Source organism: Panonychus citri, unplaced genomic scaffold (genome assembly GCF_014898815.1).
Source record: "Panonychus citri isolate SS breed McGregor unplaced genomic scaffold, ASM1489881v1 Contig00139, whole genome shotgun sequence".
Classification (NCBI taxonomy): Eukaryota; Metazoa; Arthropoda; class Arachnida; order Trombidiformes; family Tetranychidae; genus Panonychus; species Panonychus citri.
In genome coordinates, this window is record NW_026515544.1 from 1992336 (window position 1) to 2014123 (window position 21788).

The 21788-nt window shown below is 30.7% G+C and overlaps 5 protein-coding genes and 1 long non-coding RNA gene across 6 annotated transcripts; 2 read left to right on the top strand and 4 right to left on the bottom strand.

Annotated features, from left to right (window-relative positions):
- Positions 1-225: 225 nt before the first annotated feature.
- On the bottom strand, positions 226-1365 carry LOC128394518 (protein lin-32-like). Its single transcript, XM_053354852.1, has 2 exons — positions 928-1365; positions 226-813 (listed from the first exon to the last, which is right to left on the bottom strand). The coding sequence occupies exons 1-2, from the start codon at positions 1142-1144 to the stop codon at positions 542-544; spliced, it is 489 nt and encodes a 162-aa protein (XP_053210827.1). The 5' UTR covers positions 1145-1365; the 3' UTR covers positions 226-541.
- A 2385-nt stretch (positions 1366-3750) lies between these two features.
- LOC128393899 (protein lin-32-like) lies at positions 3751-4618 on the top strand. Its single transcript, XM_053354122.1, has 2 exons — positions 3751-4130; positions 4234-4618. The coding sequence occupies exons 1-2, from the start codon at positions 3917-3919 to the stop codon at positions 4482-4484; spliced, it is 465 nt and encodes a 154-aa protein (XP_053210097.1). The 5' UTR covers positions 3751-3916; the 3' UTR covers positions 4485-4618.
- Positions 4619-10738: 6120 nt separating this feature from the next.
- Positions 10739-11482, bottom strand: LOC128393900 (uncharacterized). The gene is made up of 2 exons (XR_008326284.1): positions 11274-11482; positions 10739-11201 (listed from the first exon to the last, which is right to left on the bottom strand). It is a non-coding gene; the product is annotated as an uncharacterized LOC128393900 (long non-coding RNA).
- A 3333-nt stretch (positions 11483-14815) lies between these two features.
- Positions 14816-21771, bottom strand: LOC128394009 (uncharacterized protein DDB_G0283697-like). Its single transcript, XM_053354244.1, has 5 exons — positions 19946-21771; positions 19705-19867; positions 16909-17306; positions 15462-16742; positions 14816-15378 (listed from the first exon to the last, which is right to left on the bottom strand). The coding sequence occupies exons 1-5, from the start codon at positions 21635-21637 to the stop codon at positions 15247-15249; spliced, it is 3666 nt and encodes a 1221-aa protein (XP_053210219.1). The 5' UTR covers positions 21638-21771; the 3' UTR covers positions 14816-15246.
- LOC128394385 (uncharacterized) lies at positions 16739-17576 on the bottom strand. Its single transcript, XM_053354704.1, has 2 exons — positions 17387-17576; positions 16739-17306 (listed from the first exon to the last, which is right to left on the bottom strand). Coding segments are annotated over exons 1-2 (480 nt in total). The 5' UTR covers positions 17388-17576; the 3' UTR covers positions 16739-16827.
- Positions 17790-19711, top strand: LOC128394382 (gamma-butyrobetaine dioxygenase-like). The gene has a single exon (XM_053354703.1). It carries the CDS (start codon positions 18274-18276, stop codon positions 19492-19494), a length of 1221 nt encoding a protein of 406 aa, XP_053210678.1. The 5' UTR covers positions 17790-18273; the 3' UTR covers positions 19495-19711.
- Positions 21772-21788: the final 17 nt, after the last annotated feature.

The window sequence follows — 21788 nt, forward strand, 5'->3', positions numbered from 1 at the left end:
TAAACTAAACTAAACTGTAACTAAATGTTTAATTATCATCTTCATCTTCATCTTCATCATCATCATCAAGTGTATTAGTGACCATTGGGATAGTTAATCTTAATCTTGACCAAAGGAAAAATTATCAGCCATTTACAAGAGTGTTAACAAAATTAACAAGGGTCAGTTAATAAACTAATGGTCAAGATACCAAATTGTTGTTGACAGAAAAAAATTGAATAATGATTAAAATTGCAAATTTAATTTAATTGGATTTAAATAATTATAATTGTAATGATATTTACAAGATTGATAATAATACAAGATTTAAGTAATTGAAAAAGTTGCTGATAACCAAAGAGATGGTCAAGTAAACAGTTGATGGTCATCTCAGAGTTAATCATGAAGATAATGAATGGTAACAATTTAAATTTGATTCGGTACTTTTTTTGGTGTTTAAAGGATTAAAATTGATTATCCTTTTGTTTTTGCCCTTCAACCGATGGTCACTTTGATGGTATAAATTGATGGACACTCGATGATATGTTCGGCCAGTGGTCAGTCAACAATCATAATTTTCTTTCAACATCTTAACTAAAGCATCAATATATTCTTGGGCCATTTGAAGTGTCTCATATTTAGATAACTTTCTACAACCTGAATTGTCCAACGAAGGAACAACTGACCTCAACATATCGAAGGCCACATTCAGAGACTTCATCCGTTTCCGTTCACGAGCATTGGCCGCTTGTCGACGTTTCTTCATAGTCGTTACTGGAACTTGTTTATGTTGACACTTTTTCATCATGTAACATGAAAGTTTTTCATTCTCACCTGAAAGATTATCAAGAAAAGAAAAGAGAGATCAACAATTAGCTAATTGTTCTGATTGATTTGAGTTTTTTGCCCATTGAGAAAAAAACTATTGATGTCTAATTGATTTCTTACCTTTAATTGTTGTTGTCGTTGTTGTTGATGATGGTGAAAGTGATGAGGTTGGTGATAGTGAGGATGATGATGAGTGTCCAGTTGTTGTTGTCGGTGGTGATGATGAATTGAATGAAGTTGAAAATGATGAGAATGTTGAAAAAGTTGATGTAATTGTTGCTGATGATGAGGATGAACAATCATTTAGCCAACAAGTTAACTCTTCACCCACTTCCATTGTTATTTATTTCCAAATTGTTTTTAACTCACAGTTAATAGACTACAAAAAGTTAGACACAGTTAATTACACTGGACAATTGGAGTGGACGAAATGGTCAAGCAACAGGTAAGTGAGAGTTTTAAAAAGTTTTAACGCAAAAGTTTCTAAACTTTCTGCTGGTCAGTAACGTTGAAAACTAACGTTAAATAGATTGAGGAAAAGAAAAGAGAAGAGAATTTTTTTTTCTTCATCTTCTAACATAGAAATCGATTTGGAAACGCCTTTTTTACCTTTCTCTGGGTTCTTATTGGATGTTACCTGAGAAAAGGTAAATTTAACTCCCAGAGGGAGCGAGGCAAAGGTAGAAAGGGCAAAAGAAGAAAGAAAGAAAGAAGAAAGAAGAGAGAGAGAGAGAAATAAAGAAAAAGAGAAGTAGATTGAGCGACATCTTTGAAGTTTCATCTTCTCTCAGGTATGAAGATGATGAAGATGATAAAGTGATGATAAAAATGGCAGATGATAGTAAATGATGCGTACATGAGCTCGCGCCCATTCAAAGATATTTCATGTTTTATTTACATTAATGACACGTGCTAATAATACGTGTTAATAAAAGGTAACATTTTTTTCATTATTATCGTATTGATATTACAATTGAATCTTGACTCACTTTTAATTTGCTTGTTACCTGGATATAAATCAATGATTGGTGATCACTTTTCATATTATTATGGTGATTATGATTAACTTTATATTGGAGAGATTTAGAAACTGGATTAAGGTGTTTGGTGATTAACTGTAATCAACTTTTGTGTTCACAGATTAACATGATCATTAACACGACTCATTCATTAGCCAAAAGTGTAAATTGTTATTAAAGTTAATTAAAAGTTTAGGTTAACACTTTTAACTATCATTTAGTTTTACATTTAATTGTATCTTTGTTCATACATTTTATTGTTAGAAAAAGGTATCAACAGGTAACAGAGAAGAGAGAGAGAGAGAGAGAATTAGAATGACCATGAGACTGACCAGTAGATGAGGAAGACAAGAAAGATGAAAGGTTAACAAAGTATCAACATGATTGATGAAGGTAAAGGTAAATGAGGAAAAGAAAAGGGTTAAAGGTGATTGAGATGAAGAGAAATTTTCTGAAAAATAACTCGAAAGGCGCTACTGTCAGTCTTATGTCCATTCCAATGGTCATCGTCCCGTTATCTTCAATCGTATTACATGTATTATGTTAGTACTTTAGTTGACCTACTAACGACCAATCTTCTTCTTTGTTGTGGTCAAGATGTACGTGTAAAAGGTGCAAGTTGATTGTCACAAGGTGTTGCCAGCGATGGTCAAGAGGAGGAAGATAAAAGAAAAAGTTATAATCAATAATTTTCATGTCCATAAATACAAAGTTTATTAACTGACCTCTTACCTTTGGTTATATCATCAAGACAAAATGTTGACAAACAAAATTTCAATAGTTATTATTTGATAACCATTATTGACCAACGGTCAAAAAAGATGCTTAGAAAAGGTCAGTTATACTTTTTGTTTATCATTATTATTTTTTTTGGTCAGTACATTGGTCAGTTTTCAAGAGTTACCATAATATTACAAAGGTATCACTTAGTAATATAATAGTTGACTGTTTATTTTTGCACTTTCGGAAAGGAAATTTTTTCTGGACATCATCAACTTGATGACCTTAGGTCAATTGGTAGTGTCCATCTTGATATTACTTGTATATTACATATAATTGACCGCAAGACTATTAAGTTAATCTAATAAGGTTCAGCTAACGATTAACTCCTACATATTTATGGTTTGTTTGACCAGAACTGACCAAAGCAAAAGGGGGTGGAAAGTTAAATAGGTGATGATAAGGTGATAAAGAGAGACAATTGTATGTAATTTGATAGACAAAGGTTAAAGTACTAAGCAAATTAACAGGTTAATGTAATAGGTGGTCAAGTATATTAAGAACGAAGCGCAAGAAGAAAAAAATCTTGACCAATATTCCAAATGAAACCTCTTGACCTTTGGGGTCAATTATTAGCATAATTGGTGGACATTAAGGAGAGTATATTAAAGTGTCAATGGTCACCTTTGTATTTACCTTTTTATACCTTTCATATATATTGTTTGTTAATGAATGAAGGAGGCGGAGGTGTTGGTCAGTTTGCGAAAGAGTGAAAAAGGTTAATGATGGTCAAGAGTTGAATGTTTACCTTTAACTTTTTAAAAAAAAAGAGAAAGAGAAAGAAATTTTTGGTTCCAATTTTGAGAGAGAAAAAAATTCTCTCTCATCATCATCATTGCTCCTTCTCCCACTACTTATCTTCCTCATCTTAATCACGTACATCACCTTGATGATTAACCCTCTAAATCTTATAATCAATTCCTCTGTCACAAGTTAATTGCAGAAAGATAATCATTTGCATATATTACATAGGAAGAAGAAGAAGAAGATAAATTGATCATCATCATCATCATCCTCTTTAATCCAAGACTCACCTTGTTACCCAAAAGTGTCCAATCAGAAACCAGGGGAAGGTAAAAAGAAGGCGTTTCTACAGGTAAACTTACCTGCGGAGGAAAATGTTATTAAATTAACAACAGTTTCTTTGTATCTTTACCCATGATAACTTGTTGATTGTTGTTATATTTTATCATCATTATTATTTGTTTACTTTAAAAGTTTGAAAAATCAATTAAGTGAATCACAATTAAAGTCTATTTTAATTTAATTGCTGTAAAAGGATAATAATTGTTCAATAATTAGTAATCAAAATGATGGAAGTGGATAATAATGAATCTACCTGTTGGTTTAGTATTGATGATGATGAATGTTCATCTAATTCAGCTAAAATCTCATCAACATTATCAACACTTTCATCATTAATTAATGCAGCGACATCAACAGCAACTTCATCATCATCACTATCTTCATCTTCATCTTCATCCTCATCACCCTCACCAACAACAACAACAATAAACATGAAAGGTAAATCAAATAATCATTTGGATTTTTTTCAAAGTTTTCGTATGAAAATTAAAGTTGAATTGAATTCAAGAACTAATCAGTTAATTGTTTATCTTTCTTTCAGGTGAGAATGAAAAACTTTCATGTTACATGATGAAAAAGTGTCAACATAAACAAGTTCCAGTAACGACCATGAAGAAACGCCGACAAGCGGCCAATGCTCGTGAACGGAAACGGATGAAGTCCCTTAATGTGGCCTTTAATGAGCTTCGTTCGGTTATACCTCCGACCGGTGATAGGAAATTATCAAAATTTGAAATTCTACAAATGGCTCAAAAGTATATCAACATATTATGCGATCTGTTGAGAGATTAATTGTCCAGCTAATTAACTTAATTACGTGTTACCTTAAATTAAATCTGAATACAAATTCAATTTTTGTAAAGAGTAAAAAATTAACCAATCAACTTTTCGTTGTATTAAATAAATTTGTATAAACTTATATTTAATCATCATCATAATGTAATTATTATCAATCATTAATCAATATATTACAATTACACTGATTAAATTAAATAATTGTGGTCAAGCAATTTTGACAATCAACTGATTTTTCATTTTTTTGTTTAACTCGTTGAAAACTTTTACGGTAAATTGGTGTTAACGTGATTGTTATTTGAATCTCAAGTGTCCATTTATTTACCTGGAGAAAAGTTATTTTTACTGATGAATGGTCATTGTTGTGGTGGACATTGTGTCCATCTTAATGGTGATAATGATGATATTGTTTACTCATTGTTCACCTTTGTCATCCTCCCACTACCCCACCTTTGTACAAAGGTGAAACTAGGGATGAGAAGACCATTAGTTGACCAGTTTTAAATTACAGGTAAACAAAAGGTGATGGATACTTAGAACTGACCATTGGATAATTTTAATAAGGTGCTAATTCAAAATCTAATTGGTATTTCCATTGAGAATTTGGGAGTCAAAAAGGTCAATAAGGTTAGAACTTTTTTCTTTGTCCAGTTTTCTGTTCGTTTCTACAATAAAAAACTGACCTTTAACGAGACTTTAAATATCTTTCTCATGGTCATCTCATCATCTATTTACGGTACTCTATCAAATTACATACAATTCTAGCTTGACCAGCCCCACCCGCCTTCACCTTAATAATAATACTTTGACCTGGTCCCTTTTGGTAAACAATAATAGACAAACTGTAAATCACCAACCTACCAAATAGTAGGGCAGAGTTTAAGATAATCGCTTAAACTTTTATTAGATTATCACTTTTTCTCACTATTAACATTGAGTACTGACCTATGGTCAAGCTATAATGATCATCACCATAGTGGAAGTAAAAAAAAACTATAACAAATAATAGAGTATAAATAATTATCATCATTAGGAAAAAAGATTCAAGATATTCATGAATTCATGGCAAAAATTATCATCAAATACTTGATGGATACTTGTAGATATTTTTAGGGGTCATTTGGTCAGTAGGTCAGTTAAAACTTTCCCTTCAATTAATTAGGAGAGTTTCTAATTGTTGAGGAACAAAAATCTGGATAAAAAACAATGTTTACTAATTACTACACTAATTAACTCTTAAAACATTGAACAGAAACAACAATTGACCCAAAGATGAAACCACCTTTGTACAATTGGTCAGCGCGTGACTCACCACTGACCACTTTCACTGTCCACGCATCATCTGTTTACATCTGTCCCTTCAATTAATATCATTCCTCATCATAATTTATATGCAAATCAACAGGTAAATTTAAGTGATAATATCTTGCTGACCCAAAGTCACCTGACCAAAGGGTCAACCTTTCCCTCCACTGGTCACTACAATTATTTAGCAAAATTTTACCGCCAAAAAAGTGAAACTTTTACAAATTTAAATGAAGAAATGAAAATTCAATTCCCAATCATTAATTTCACTTATTAACTGGTGTTAATTAAGTTTAACAATTAACTTTGACAGTTAACTTTTTATCCACTTGTAATCCAAAGTTTAATTAACATTTTCATCTCCTACAATTTCAAGGTAACAATTAATTGTCTATACTTTTTGATTGAATGAATTATCTGTACGTGATTTGAATTGTTACCTTAATTGTTACTTTGATTGTTACTAACTCTCAGACTATAATTTACCAAATTAATTGTTAATCAAATTTATCTTGGGAACCACAATCAATAGACCATAAATACTACAGTGATTTAAGTATCATTATCTTGATTAATTACAATTAGAAATCATTTTTTCCATAACCTTAGTTAACAATTAATTCATTATTAACAAACTGTTTACAAAGTTAATTATCATTTCAAATGAAATATCAATGATTATGATCACTGATTTTAATCATCATCAACAATTAACAGTTTGAATATTTGATTATCAGAGTTAACATTTAAATGATTAAATCTTTTACATTTGATTGTTGTTAATTGATTATGTCAATTTAGCTTTGTATTTACCTGTGGATTGAGTTAATTGTAATTAGTAATTTAATATTCAATTGTAAATGATAATCAAAGGTAAACAATTGTATCTATTGATTGTAAATTGTGATTATAAGTAAACCAATTGATGGACATTGACCATTGTCCAGTATGACATTTGATCATTTATCCTTTTTGATTGTTTTGTTTTTATCATTTATCTTATTTTTTCAAATAATATGTTAATCTTGTTGATACATCAATCGCTGGACATTGGTCATTTACACGGAAAAAAAAGATTGGACAACAAACAGAAACACAACACAAAAACTTGCAGTGGTCAGTTTACAGTTTTGTCTCAATGTCCAGTTGATATTTTATATAATAGAAAGAGAGAGAAAGAAACAAAAAGAGTTGAAGATGAAACTAAAAGATAATCAGTTGTCATTTCATTATCATCATCATCATCATCATCACAATTGTCACTCTTTATCATGGTCATTGTTGTTCATTGTATCAAATGACCATCGGAAAAAAATGACCATTCAACTTGACCCAGTTAAGTATTTACATATAATATCAATGGTCAAGAAAAAAAACTTGAAACGGATAAAAATCAAGAGTTTAAGTTAAACAAAAAAACGACTAATCAACTTTTACATTTGACCTTTTGGATAACTTAAATGTACACACTGACCACTACATTTGGACAATTAGGTTTGTGAAAAAGGCTTCGAGGTCAATACTTTGTAATGGTCATCGAAATGATAATTTATAAAAAAAATTGTTTTTTCTTTTTAATTTTCTTTTCATCTTCAATGTCCAGTTTTTTGTCCACACTCACACTTACTCAGAACACCTCACTGACCTCTGGTCAAGCTTAAGGTGAAATGATCAATCGTCTTGGGTGACGTTCTGTTTCCCTTGTTAATTAATTACTAAATCACGATTTACCTTTCAAATGAGTTAACAATTAAATCTCAATTTTGACAAATGATCCCAATTGATTAGCTATTACAATGAATCGATAATAAAACAATCAGTTGATTTTCATTTGTTTTTGGTTAACTTGTTATTCAATGATTAACATTTAGTGCCTTTGATATTATTTTAATGGTCAATTTGTTGAATGAAAAGAAATGGAAGTTTCTTTTTTTCTGACCATTGGTCATCTAGATTATTGTTCTTGTTGTTATAATGGCCACTGTAATTAGTAGCATAGAGATATTGGCCATACGAATTGCTTTGGAAAATTTGTTCTAATTTCGAGTCAATTATTACCAATGATTAGGTCTAGAAATGGCCTGCAGAGTTTACGAGTCGTGGTCAAGTAGATGGACGTTGGTCAGTTGTTAATGAAGAGATTCATTGAAAAAGGTAGAGATGGTCAAGAGGTCATAAAAATTATTACAATTCATTTAATCATTAGCATCATCATCATCTGATCTCAAACAGTGATAGACAAAGTGACCAAGGCCAAGGTCATTGACGATGACCACAGGTAGTTGAATACATATATAAAACTGACCAGTTAGAGGTAAAAGAAAGAGAAAAAGACAGAGACGAAACTTTCTCTTTCTAAATATGAAAGATGATAATTTGTTTCAGCAAGAAAATATGATGAATTACCAATGACCAGTGGTCAGTATTAAAAAAAAATTCTACAATTTTTCCCTCTTTCTCATTCTCTCTCTCTCTCTCACTCCAAACTAAATCATAATTCACTTTTCTTTCAGTTGTGTTGAACTGACCACAAGAAGGAGGTCAAGTTTATCTTAATTCATCTTCACTTTCATCTTTTCTCTTCCGTTTTCTTTCATCATCATCAATCCTTTTCTTACCCTTTCTCTCATCCTTATCTTTCTAATGGTCAAATGTCCATTTACTTTTCTTCTCTTCCTCATTACTGACCATTTACATCGTATCCACTTTCCTCCACCCACCGCCCACCACAACAACAACAACAACCTTTTTAAAAGCTAATTTGAAAACCTTCAAAAAGGTAAAAGATGATAAATGATAATATTATGATAACTTTACAATCCTTTAATATTTTTTTTCTCGTTGGTCATCATCACTGACCAACAGTAGCCCAACAATTGACCATTGACCATTCAAAATTAATATCTAATATGCTCAAGTCCATTCATTTTGGAGATGAAATTTTTGTTTTCTTATTATGATTAAATTCAATCACAATGGACAACAACAATAGAGAGAGATGGTCAACAATTGAATTAAGGTCAATTGTTTGTCGGTCAACCTTTTTATTATCATCTTAATGTTATTGATCTGACACCTTGACCCTTTGCCCACTGGCCGACAACATTTTCCCTTTTTCTATTGAAAAATCATTTCTACTCTCTAATTCAAATAGGATTAGTTGATTAACGAGATGATTATGATTAACTTATTATTGTTATCATTAAATCTGATTATTATCAACATGTTGTCACAACAATGATTATACTTATCAATTTGATTATTAACCATAACTAATAATATCAATTCAATTGGTCAACTTATTATTATTATTATTATATCAATGGAACAATTTAAATTTGAAAACTTTAATTGTCTCCAAATTAATCACATGTTAAATTGACCCTTTACTTTTTTTGTATAAGTAAATATATTCATATTTTCATACTGTCCACTACATTAGTGTCCACTGTGTGTTTATAAGCTAATGATGATTATTAGAGTGACTGACCATTGGGAATATAATGATAATAGAAATGGTCAAGCTAATGGTCATCGGTAAGAAAATGTTTTCTCGTCTTCAACGAAAACAATTATTACTTAATCAAGTTGATCAGTTGGTCAATAGTAAGCAAAAAAATATGATTAATTACTTGACCATTCAAATAGTTATTATGATGACCTTTACCCTTGAAAGACACAGGTAACATTGTAATTGTTTTTTTTTCTTGTGGCCTTTACACTGACCACAACAATTGAATAACAATTTACCTGGAAATTGATGTTTATCAATCAAAGGAAAATGTGGTAAACTGTTAAAAACTGATTCTAATCATTTGATAACAATAAAAAACGTTTTATTTTCCAGGTAAATTGTTAACTTTTTATCTGATTGTTAAACTTGATCACTTTATTATTTAATTGTGATTAACTCTCGTCTTAATCATCCTCACACAATTGTAACTATTATTATCCTTAGATCCTTATCTTTTCATATACTTTGATTGTTACCTGGATATAAATCAATGATTGGTGATCACTTTTCATATTATTACGGTGATTATGATTAACTTTATATTGGAGAGATTTAGAAACTGGATTAAGGTGTTTGGTGATTAACTGTAATCAACTTTTGTGTTCACAGATTAACATGATCATTAACACGACTCATTCATTAACAAGAAAGTGTAAATTGTTATTAAAGTTAATTAAAAGTTTAGGTTAACACTTTTAACTATCATTTAGTTTTACATTTAATTGTATCTTTGTTCATACATTTTATTGTTAGAAAAAGGTATCAACAGGTAACAGAGAAAGAGAGAGAGAGAGAATTAGAATGACCATGAGACTGACCAGTAGATGAGGAAGACAAGAAAGATGAAAGGTTAACAAAGTATCAACATGATTGATGAAGGTCAAGGTAAATGAGTAAAAGAAAAGGGTTAAAGGTGATTGAGATGAAGAGAAATTTTCTGAAAAATAACTCGAAAGGCGCTACTGTCTATGGTCAGTCTTATGTCCATTTCGATAGTCATTCTGATCTTTCCTCTTCCTCATCGTCGTCGTCATTATCTATTATTATTTTAACCTCATTTTTGGCCTAATTTTGGTCAATTTTTCTTTCATCAAGGTAACAATTATTATCAACGATAATTTTTACATATTTTTTCACCTTAATGTCCAGTTTATAAATGGCCATTAGGTATCTTCAGTATGATTATATAAATTTTAAGAAAAAATTGACCGTTGTATTGCCAATTGAAAATTGTTATAATCAATATCTTGACCATTAGTTTATTAACTGACCCTTGTTAATTTTGTTAACACTCTTGTAAATGGCTGATAATTTTTCCCTTGGTCAAGATTAAGGTTATATATCCCAATGGTCACTAATACACTTGATGATGATGATGAAGATGATAATTAAACATTTAGTTACAGTTTAGTTTAGTTTAGTTTAGTTTATAAGGTTTTAATTAAAACTGAAATATAATTACAACAGTTTAGAAGGTGAAAACTTCTAGATAATCTTGTCATGATTATCTCTCGGAGTCGCCTTCTGGCTCTTTTGAATTATAATCCAATTGAATTAATATTATTTTCTTTGATTTGATTATACATTGTTATTATTTTATCAAATATTATTGTTATTAATTTAATTTTTGATGATGATTCCACCATTTTGATTGATTTGATTTGTTTTCCTTAATTGCGTCGCCATTTGACTTGGTATTTAATTGATTTGAGATCTTTGCCATTAGATAGAATTGACTTTTCCTTGATGGTTCGTCCTTTTATGACCTTTGTTGAGTTCACCATAATTCACAATTTAAATTTAACTCGATGTGTTGATTACATGATGTTCATAATTTACTTAGTTTTATTTGGTTAATATTTTTTGTTTTAATTTACTGATTTGAATTCATTTTCCTATTATTAATATTAATAATAATAGTAATTGTTGCTTTTCAGAATTAAATCAATTCTTAATTTTTTACTTACCTTTTACCTTTGTGACTTTCAGTTAACTAATTAACACTTTGTTTAAAAAACACACAATAAGTATGATGTTCACTATTTAAAAGGTAATTAACACTTAATAGGAAATAGATTTGATGTCCACTTTAACAATTAAAAAACCACATTGATCTACATGCTTTCCATTGTCCAGCGCATGTTTGATGTTCACTCATCAAAACCTGTCAGGTTAGTTAATTGTTTCAATTTCAACTGATGATCACTACTCATCTTCATGATGATCATCATAATCAACTTTTAAATTGTTAACAAACTGATAATCAGGAAGAGCAAAGTGATTAGATGATTTGAGAGACAAAAATTTGAAAAGATTTTCTTTTCGTTGTTTATCTTGTCCAGTAGCTGGTCAGTGAGTTTAGATAAGATGAGGATGAAGATGAAGATGAAGATGACCACTAGGACTACGAGAGCGATTACTAAGAAGTTACCTTTTGAATGACCATCGTATTAGTTAATTGGTCCTTTCCATCGGGTTATCATGATTAGTTAGAGATCGTTAAAATCGTTAACAATTATCTTAAGGGAAAACATGGTTAATCCATTAAGGAAATAAATTGTTCCTTTAATCATCAAACAACTAAATTGATCAACATTAATCAATTTCGTAAAATTGACCAATAGCAAATCAATACTTGACCAGGTCAAAAGTCAAAGTGAAATAATTTTCAAGGTCAAGATCAATTAAACCAAACAACAATTAAAATTACATCACAAAGCAAAAGAAATCAATTTATTGTTTCTCAATTTAAATAGCTCAATTACCTACCTGTTGGCTTAATTGTTACTCAATGTCTATTAATAGATGAGATTGAAAAGACTGACCATTAGGAAAAAGTCCCGCGAACTCAACTTACTGACCACAGGAAAGCTCAAAATATGATAAATTGTCCACTGACTTTGGTAACCTTTAACCCTCACAAACACATACAGGTAAACATAATTGTTTTTTTTACCTTTACTCGGCAAACACAATCATCGGTACACAATCAGGTAACAATTTAACAACAATCAACGTTTATCAATCAAAAACTGTGAAAAAAAACTGTGTGAGCAACTCAATCAATACAATCAAATGGTAACAAGTTAATTTAAGTCTCAATCATTACATAGGATTTTCTTGTTGTTAATCTTTACCTTCATCAATAACTAGAGCATCTCCTCATCTTCATCTTCATCTTCATCTTAATCATCATCAATGTAACATTTTAATTCACTATTTTTCAACTGATAACTTTTACCTTTGGTTTGTTATCCTTTTAATATCATTGTAGTTTAAGGAACCGTGAAAAAAATCCTATGGAAAAAAATACTTCGAACTCAATCAACTGTACTTAATTATTATCCAATCTCAGTTTGTATTAAAAATTCTGATAGTTGATTGCTTAAAGATTGTAATCAAGGTCTCTCATCATCAAATCTAATTTTCTAGATCATTTTTTACTCCGTGTAGCAATTAGTAAATTGTGTATCCGGAAACTTTGATTCGCGAATTTGCAAAATGTTATCAATACAATTTTCCATCATTGAATCAATTGCATCTCTATGAGATATTATGTAGATAATATGTAATTAGTTGATTAGTTGGATTTGGCTGAAGAATCTTTTGTTATCCAAGTTAATCATGACAAAGAGAAAAAGGAAATTTCCTAAATGACCTTAGGCTATTATTAGAAATGAAGGTAAAGCCTGGAAGCCGTAATGTGGTTTACTGGGTAACCTTTCAAACTTATTGACAGTTTCATGGGTTTATTAACCTTCTAGGAAGGAGGAAGATGAAAATGATGCTCATCATCATCATCTTCATGATGAGTTGATGATCAAGATGAAGATGATGAAGATGAAGATAAGGATGAAAAGGAGGAGGATGATGAAGATGATGATGATAAGTAGCATGGATACTTTGATGATGATCCGTCAGCGGCAAATCAAATTGGTAAACTGTTATTCGTATTCTTGATTAGTTTTCATCTTTTAACCTCCATCACCTTTACAATTGCTTTTCTTAGGTAAATTTATTCAATCAAATTGACCTCAATTAACCTTTCCAAACAATTAAATTATTTTCCGATCATTAAATTATCAATGATACCGTTTTCATGATCATCTTATTCCCGTTCATTTTTTACCTTTCCGACATCAACTTGAAATCTTCTTGTAACTTTTACTTGACCATTTACTTGGAGATCAACTGACCACCAATGAAGTAAACGAGTTGAGGTCAGTTTTTTTTTCAAACTGAAAAAAAAAACAAGAAAAATTGTTAGATTATTATTACACATTGATCGTTTACGTGATTAACTTAATCATTGTAATCAACTGAATTGTTACAGTGGAAATTGATTATTTGAAAACTTCAATTATCTTGTTTGGAGTAAGTTATATGTGTGTAATTTTAAATTGTCACCGTCGCAATCAACTCATCACTAATAATCACCGATAATCAATTGTAACAATTTACTACTTGTGTTGGAAATTTGGGAAAGTGTTAATCATTACAAAGTAAATTAGGTTGGTCTCATCACGATTAAACCAGTTGAACACAATTAACCATCACTTTTAATGATAATCCTTTCCTAATATTTGTAACAATTACAATTGATTTAGTGTTGATCACAATTAACCTTGTCAAAGGAGATAGAGAGTTTGATTTAATAATTATAACAATAATCAGCACAATCAAGTTAACTATTTATTTTGAATGAAAATAAAAATTGACCGACAATTAATCAACAATCAAATCAATCGTTTACCATAAATATCCTTTAATTACATTAATTAATTTGTTTACATTGGTTGATTATATTTTGTCGGGAATCAGTGAATCAAATTTTTCATTTAGTCTTTTTAATTGTTCCATTAATTGTTTCTCCTGTTGATTAGTTAAATCTTGTCTTATACAACAATCACAGTGACGATTATTTTTACAATAAACTAATTGTTCCGGTAATTGTGATACACTTTTCATGACGAAAAAAGTTTTTGTATTACATTGAGTTCGGTAACACTCCTCATGGTAATTAACTTGATCATCGATTCGTTGGTTAATTGTTTCCATTGATTTTACCATGTAAACACTTAACGACACAATCAAGCTAATTGTTAACAGTTTGGTTAAATTAACATTTAGTAACATTATTATTTTCACCAAAATGAAAGCAAATCAATTCACAAAGTTAAACTAAATTAAATCAAACTCATTGGATGGTAACAATCAAATGATGATTTCTGATCATTTATTAACTATATTTAAACATAGTTAGTGAGTTGTTGTTGTTAATTGTGATGACGATGATTAACCTTGATCATCATCATTAACCTTAACAATTTTTGAAACAAAACAAAAATTAAATATATATAACAATTAAGAAAACTAAATCCAATTTCCAATCAATCAATTTGCATGTTTCCCCATCAAAATGAGTTTGATAGATGAGTTTAATTGCTGATTAATTAGTTAATCATCTTCATCATTATTATAAGAGAAAATGTATATTCTAGTTAATCAATTATTATTAGAATAATTTACTTAATTTCTATGAGAATTATAATTTTCTACCCAAGGAAAGTTTAGCAAAAACTTTGTCGTTGTTGATTAATTTATCGGGAAGGTTAATTACAATTGAAGGTATTTAAGATTTAATAGTTTACATTGATGTTTTCTTAGTTAATATTGTTTGTTTAATTGCCTCAAGTGTAGTATGATGATGATGATGATGATTAATTCAAAATTATTTTCATCAAGGTTTAATTTAGTTAAACGAGGAAGCTTGAAAACGGCTTACCTAAACCTTGATTGTTAATTGTAATTAAACCTTGATAAACCCTTTGAGAACTAATTGTAATACAAAAAAAAATTAAATGATTGCTTTTTACATGAGCAAAGTTTAATTGTTGATTATCACAATTAGATACAATTGGGAGAGAGAGAGAAACTAAATCAATGTTTCTTCGTTGTCTCCTTGTAGACTCGATATTTAGTTCGTAAATCTTTGTCTCGAGAATCTCCCGTTTCCAATGCTGATTTCAATTTGGAAACGTGCTTGAAATGTCGGCGTTTCTTGGTGAGAGCCTGAAAATGGAAGAGAAAGTGATTAGTTTAATTGTTGGATTAACAATCAAATGTTTAGAATTGTAACTAAATTGTTAACTTACTGTTGACATGACGACTTTCTTTTCTTTCCAAGATGATGTGTGAGTTTTGATTCGATCAACATTGTAAAAGGAATTACTGGTCAATCGTCCATCGTTATCGGCGAAAAAGAATCGCTCATATTTCAACAATGGATTGGAGACTTTACTTTTATTTGATTTAATTGATTTTAAATCAATTGGTTTTCTTTCACCACTAGATTCATAGATGGATTTCTTTTCGTCAATTGATTGGATTTCCTTTGATTTCTTTTTAGACTTTGATTTTTTTCCTTTGGAATCAGAATCAGAATCTTCTTTGCTGGAATCGACTTTTTCAATTGATTGTTTAGCTGATTCAAATTTTTTCTTCGATTTTTTGAAATTTTCATCATCGGTTTTAGTATCATGGGATTTGCTTCGTTTCTCTTTTATGGTACCAACTTCTGCGCTAATTTCTGGTATATCGGCTGCAGGTCGACCAAACATTGCGGTTAAACTGAAAGCTTGACCATCGTTTTGCTCATCATCGAAATCTTTTTTGAAAGTTTCACTAATTTCGTAAAATCTTTTCTTGCTGACCTCTGGTTTGTCCATTGGTTCATCTTCTTCCTCATTGGGTAATTGATAGGGTTCAAGTTTGTCAACTTTACGAATTTTAAATTTTTGTGATTCGGGTTTTGTTGGATCATAACGAGGAATAATGATTGATCTGGTCACTTGTTTCTCTTCAGGGTGTTTATATTTTCTCTTTAATGGTTTACCAAGTACTTCCTCGAGAATGTCCAAATCTTTTTCCTTCTCCTTGTTCAAATCATCTGAATCATCATCAGTTTTACGATCTCTATTGCCACCACGTTTAGGAAAACTGGAATCTTCGTCATCTTCAACAAACTTGTCATCAATTTTGAACCTTGGATCATGAGCGAATCGAGATTGAAGTTGAATTATTTTAGAATCTTTTGAGCTATTAAATCTTGATGAGGGAATATCCAATTTAAATGATTCGTTTTCATCGCCATCATCGTAATCATCGAATAGCTTTTTACTTGCAAGAGATGGTTCAGGTTCGGGCTCAGGTTTTTTCTGCTTTTTTGAAACTGGATTATCAAAAATTATCTTTTTATTAACTAATTTTCCAGATAAGGCACTTTTGATCAATTCCTTTGAAGCTTTTTCCTGTTCAAACTTTGAATCAAGAGCTGCTAATCGTTTGGCATCCGATCCTCTTGCTGGAGTGGGAAACTTGTATTTATTGAGAACAGGATCATTATCATAATCCTCCATTATATAAGAAATTATTAACTATTTAGAGGGAAAAATTATATATTATAAAGTCAAATTAGAAGATAGATTTAGGTTGGTAAGAGATGTAATTATGTGGGTCCAATCAATCAGTGTCAGAATCACTTTCAGAAGAGGAACTACTACTCGAATCGGAGGAATTATGATCACGTTTATAGAATAGAACGTTTAATTCAACTTGTTGACTTGATTCTTCTTCGGAGGATGAAGTAGTTTCCTCTGAACCCGATGAAGATGATGTAGTTGTATGAGTCGAGGCTGAATGGAAAGATGAACCTGAGGGTATGATTGAAGATGAGGCAGTAGATGTTGATGCTGCTGATGAACCCGAAGAAGAGGTTGACCCTTGAGAAGATGAAGTACAATCTTCTAGGCCTTTGTTTGCTTCAGCTTTAACCTTGGCAAGAAAATTTTGAATAGCAGGTAAAAGTTCACACTCAACCTTAGTAGTGTTTAATTCACGTTTTTGTCGCTTTCGGGAAGACGAGGGTTTGTTAACAACCAATAAAGAATCAGACAAAGTATTAGACCCAAATGACAAAAGATCTCGAGATCTACGGCTCACTGTAACAAAAAAGAAGATACAAAGAAAATCATCAACAATTCATATCATAATCAATAGATGAATAAAAATGTCTACTTACTAATTAAACAGCAATTAAATTTGATACAAATTTCAAAAATAAACCATGTGGTGGTTCAATAGGTAACTTATGATGAAAAGAATACAAATTCAATGACAATTACAAGATCTGGAGGAATAGAAAAGAACAGGAAAAATGTTTAACAATTTAATTTCTCGAAATAATCAACAAAACAGCAACAAAAATTGAGAACAATTTAATTTTGAAAATTTAATTTTCCAAAAACGTGTTTACAAAAATGAGACTTGAATCCAAATCTGAGGATCAGGATTCGAATCGAATGTTGAACTTTTATTCCTCTAGATGGCGACACTGATTTTCGTAAATCAGCTGGAAAAGTTGATTAATTTTCTTAATTATCTTTGTTAACTATTTCGTTTTGATTAAATTGTTGTGTTAATTTTTGTTTCTCTTTTATCGATTGATTCAAATTGTTACCATTAGTTTAAGAGGAATGGAGAATAAGTTTGAAGGAAAGTTGATTAGATTGTATGTTCATTAGTTGGTTAACTTTTCCATCTAAATCTTAATCAAGTTAATTGTTTTTTTCTTCTTTTGTTTTCTTTTTTTTTAAGTGATCAATTAATTTATTTTTTTCTTTCTCTTTGTTGATTGACATTATCTTTTCTGTCATCATTCATCATCACCTTTATCATCACGTAAACATTAACTACGTCAGAATATAAAATAGTTGACAAGAAAAGAGAGAGAGAGAGAAATGGGAGAGATTGAGAGAGTTAGTTAATCATTGGGGAAAAAAACTAACAATCAATTTTGATCAAAGGTCTTCAACCAACAAGTTGATCAATTACTATCTCAATTAAATTTCTAATTCATCTGTTTGATTGTTTAAAAAAAAAGAGAGAGAATTCAATCTAACTAATCCAATGGAATTTCAAAGTGATTCTATTTCAGTTTCTTCTTCAACTGGACTTGATGATTACAACGATTCCTTAATTAAGGTTAATTTCCTCGATGGATCAAGTGAAAATTTCCATGTTGCCTGGTTAAGAGACTCCTGCCGATGTTCACAGTGTGTTAGTTCATTGACCAAGGATAAGAAATTAAACCCAGCAGATATCGATTTGAAACAATTAAAGCCAACAGAAATTACCAATGATGGTGTTACCTTGAAAATCAATTGGATTGATGATTTATCCTCTTCTAATTATCACCAATCATGTTACAATTTATCTTGGCTACAACTATTTAAAGGAAAATTTGACGGTTTATCTGATTATCCTGCCGATGGTATTTATGGACCTGAGAAGATAATTCATACAATTGCATGGAATGTTGAAACAATTAAGCCAATTTGTGAGGTTCGATTCTCTTATGATCAATTGATGACAGATGAATCAACTCTCATGAATGTACTTAAAGGTTTACTCACCTATGGAATTGTTTTCATTTGTGATGCACCAACTGAAAAGGAGACAATATTAACAATTGCCCGGAGAATAGCCTATGAACGGACAACAGGCTATGGGTCAACATTTGATGTTGTCGCTAATCCAGATCCAAATGCTCATTTCAGTTATTCATCGGCTCCACTTGAATTACACACTGACCTTTGTTATCGTGAACGTGTACCAGGAATTCAATTACTTCATTGTATTCAATCAGCAGTCGAAGGTGGTGATTCCGTTTTCGCTGATGGACTTTATTGTGGTCAACAATTACAACTAAATGAACCTCATCTATTTGATATTCTAACCAAACCAGTAATATTTTCTTTCTATGATTCTCAACGGAGCATTTGGTTTCGTCAAAAGTGGCCTATCATTGTTACCGATGAAACAAATACTAAAACAATTAAGGAAGTTAATTTAAGCTATTTTTCCATGAGAGCTCCTTTATTACCTGCTAATCAGATGGATACTTTTTTCACTGCATTTCGTAAACTCTTTAATTATACAAGATCATCATGCAATAGATTAACACTTAAATTGCGAGAAGGTGAAGTGGCCATTTTCAATAATCGAAGGGTTTTCCATGGACGAGAAGGTTATCCACAGAATGAGCAACGATTCTTACAAGGATGTTACATGGATCTTGATGAAATTCAAGGTTTATACGAGAAATTATCAACCAAATCTAATCATTAACTGTGATTAAATTAATTTAACAAAAAAAGAAAGTTACATTTATATAAAATGAAGTAAAGAACAATCAATTTTGTTGTTTTACTTTTGGTTCTGAGAGCAAAAAAAACAACTTCATTTGTTTACAATTTTCCAATAGAGAAAAAATTTCCTTCCTGATAATTTAATTGATTCAGTTATCGATTTTGTGATGATTAATAAAATATATTTTTCACTTTGATCTTTTTACATGATACTTTTGATCAGGATCTTTTGATGCTTTTCGTTTCAATATCTTATCATATGCTTGAGTTTTCTTGAAATGTGAACTTGATTGATCAATATTATACAAATGAGAATTGTAAATTGCTTTGAAACGTGGATCATCCTCATCGAACTAATTAAAAGAGAAGAAAAGATTTAATTGTGATTAGAAGGGAAATTTGTAAACATTGGAATAAGTTCTTATTCTTACCTCGAAATTATCTTCTTCTTGTTGGGGTTTATCTTTTTTCTTCATTTTTCTTCTCGATTTTTTGTTCTCAACGAAATTTTCGTAATTAAAATGTTTCTTATCCTTTTTCTCATTGTCCATCACCAATAGAGCTAAATCATCAGCTCCTTGTTCATCTTTATCATCAGAATTATCTTCATCTGATTCATTGTTTTCATCGGATTGTTCAGATTCTTCATCTTGATTGTCATCATTTTCGGATTCATAATCTTCATTATTTTCTTCACTATTTTCCATGTCTTCGTCTGGTTCATTCTCTGAATCGTCAATTTCATTTTTACAAGTTTTCGTTTTAATCGAATTCTCTTTTCTTTTAACTTTTCTTTCGGCCATTTGCTTTTCGAAAACGGTCATTGATTCTTTCTGTTTTTTCTCTGCAATTTTCTTTCCGATATTTTCCAATTCAGGTTCCCATTTTATCTCCATGTCGATGTCTCCATCATCTTCAGCAGCTTCTTCCTCTTCAACGCTTTTCAACAGATCTTTATATTTACTAATACGATCTTGGACACTTTTACCCTGAAGGGAAACAGTTTCATCCTCATCATCAGATGCATTTTGATTAGAACCATAATTATCATCATTATCATCTTCTTCTTCTTCTTCTTCCTCTGATGATGATGAGGCAAGATAACAAGCTAAATCATCAGAGATTTTATCTCGTTCAGTGAATGCTTTTTGTAAAGTTTTAGCTCGCTTAGGGTCAGTCTCATCCCAGGTTAGATTGACCTTAGTTTGTTGTAAAGCGGTTGTGATAAAATTTGGCGGAATATAATCAATGAGAGAAGGCATCTCATTACAAATGGAATCGGGTTCATCTTCATCGAATGACATATCATCGGGAATAAATCGACAATCAAGTGTTGATGCACTACTTTCATATTCCATTCCGTCCAATTGGTCATATAAAGTTGCCGCTGTTTCCGGTTTGTCACATTCAACAACAGCGTAAAAATATTTCAATCGATTAATTTGATATTGTCTCAATTTTTCTGATACAAAAGGAGCATCAAGGTTAATTATTTCATCGGCATCTTGAACATTTGATGAGTATGGATCTTCCTCTTCATCGTCTAATTTAATATCGGTCAATTCTTTTGGTCCTTCAAGCTTTTCTTTTTCCATTCTTTCCTTGCCAAATTGTGAGGGATAAATTTTAACACTAACAATTTCACCTTCATTTGGTTTAAATGAATTTAAAAGTACAAAAAGATCAACGGCTTTCAACCGATCCCAATCAACATTGGTAATCGCAAATCGACAGGTTATTTCCTCAGTCCTTGGAACCTCTGATTCCACTTGACCAGCTTGTTCAGTTTCATCTTCTTCTTCCTCTTCTTCACTTGAACTTTCATCGCTAGAACTTGAATCTTCATCATTACCCTCACCACGTAATTTCCGACCAATATCACTAACACCAGGTTTCTCTCCATCCTCAGTTAACTCATAGAATCTTTTTAATCCATCATTCTTGGTATTTTGAACCTTTCGTCCTCTTTTATCAATCAATGGTTCACCATTAAATCGCTTATCAAACATCCCCTCAAAACGAGAATCAATTTTAATTTTTTTCTTTCGACTTGGTAACCGTTTAAACCGAGGATCAGTTAACACTTTTTTAAATCGATCATCCATCCCGTCTTCTTCTTCCATGTTAACCAATAGTTCCACCAAAGTATCACCAAAATTAAATTAATCACTTTAAACGAAAAAAACAAAAGCAAAACAATTAAAAAACCAAATTAATCAAAATAATTCAAATCAAAACAAAAAGACTTTAAATCCAAACACGTGAGTTTGGATT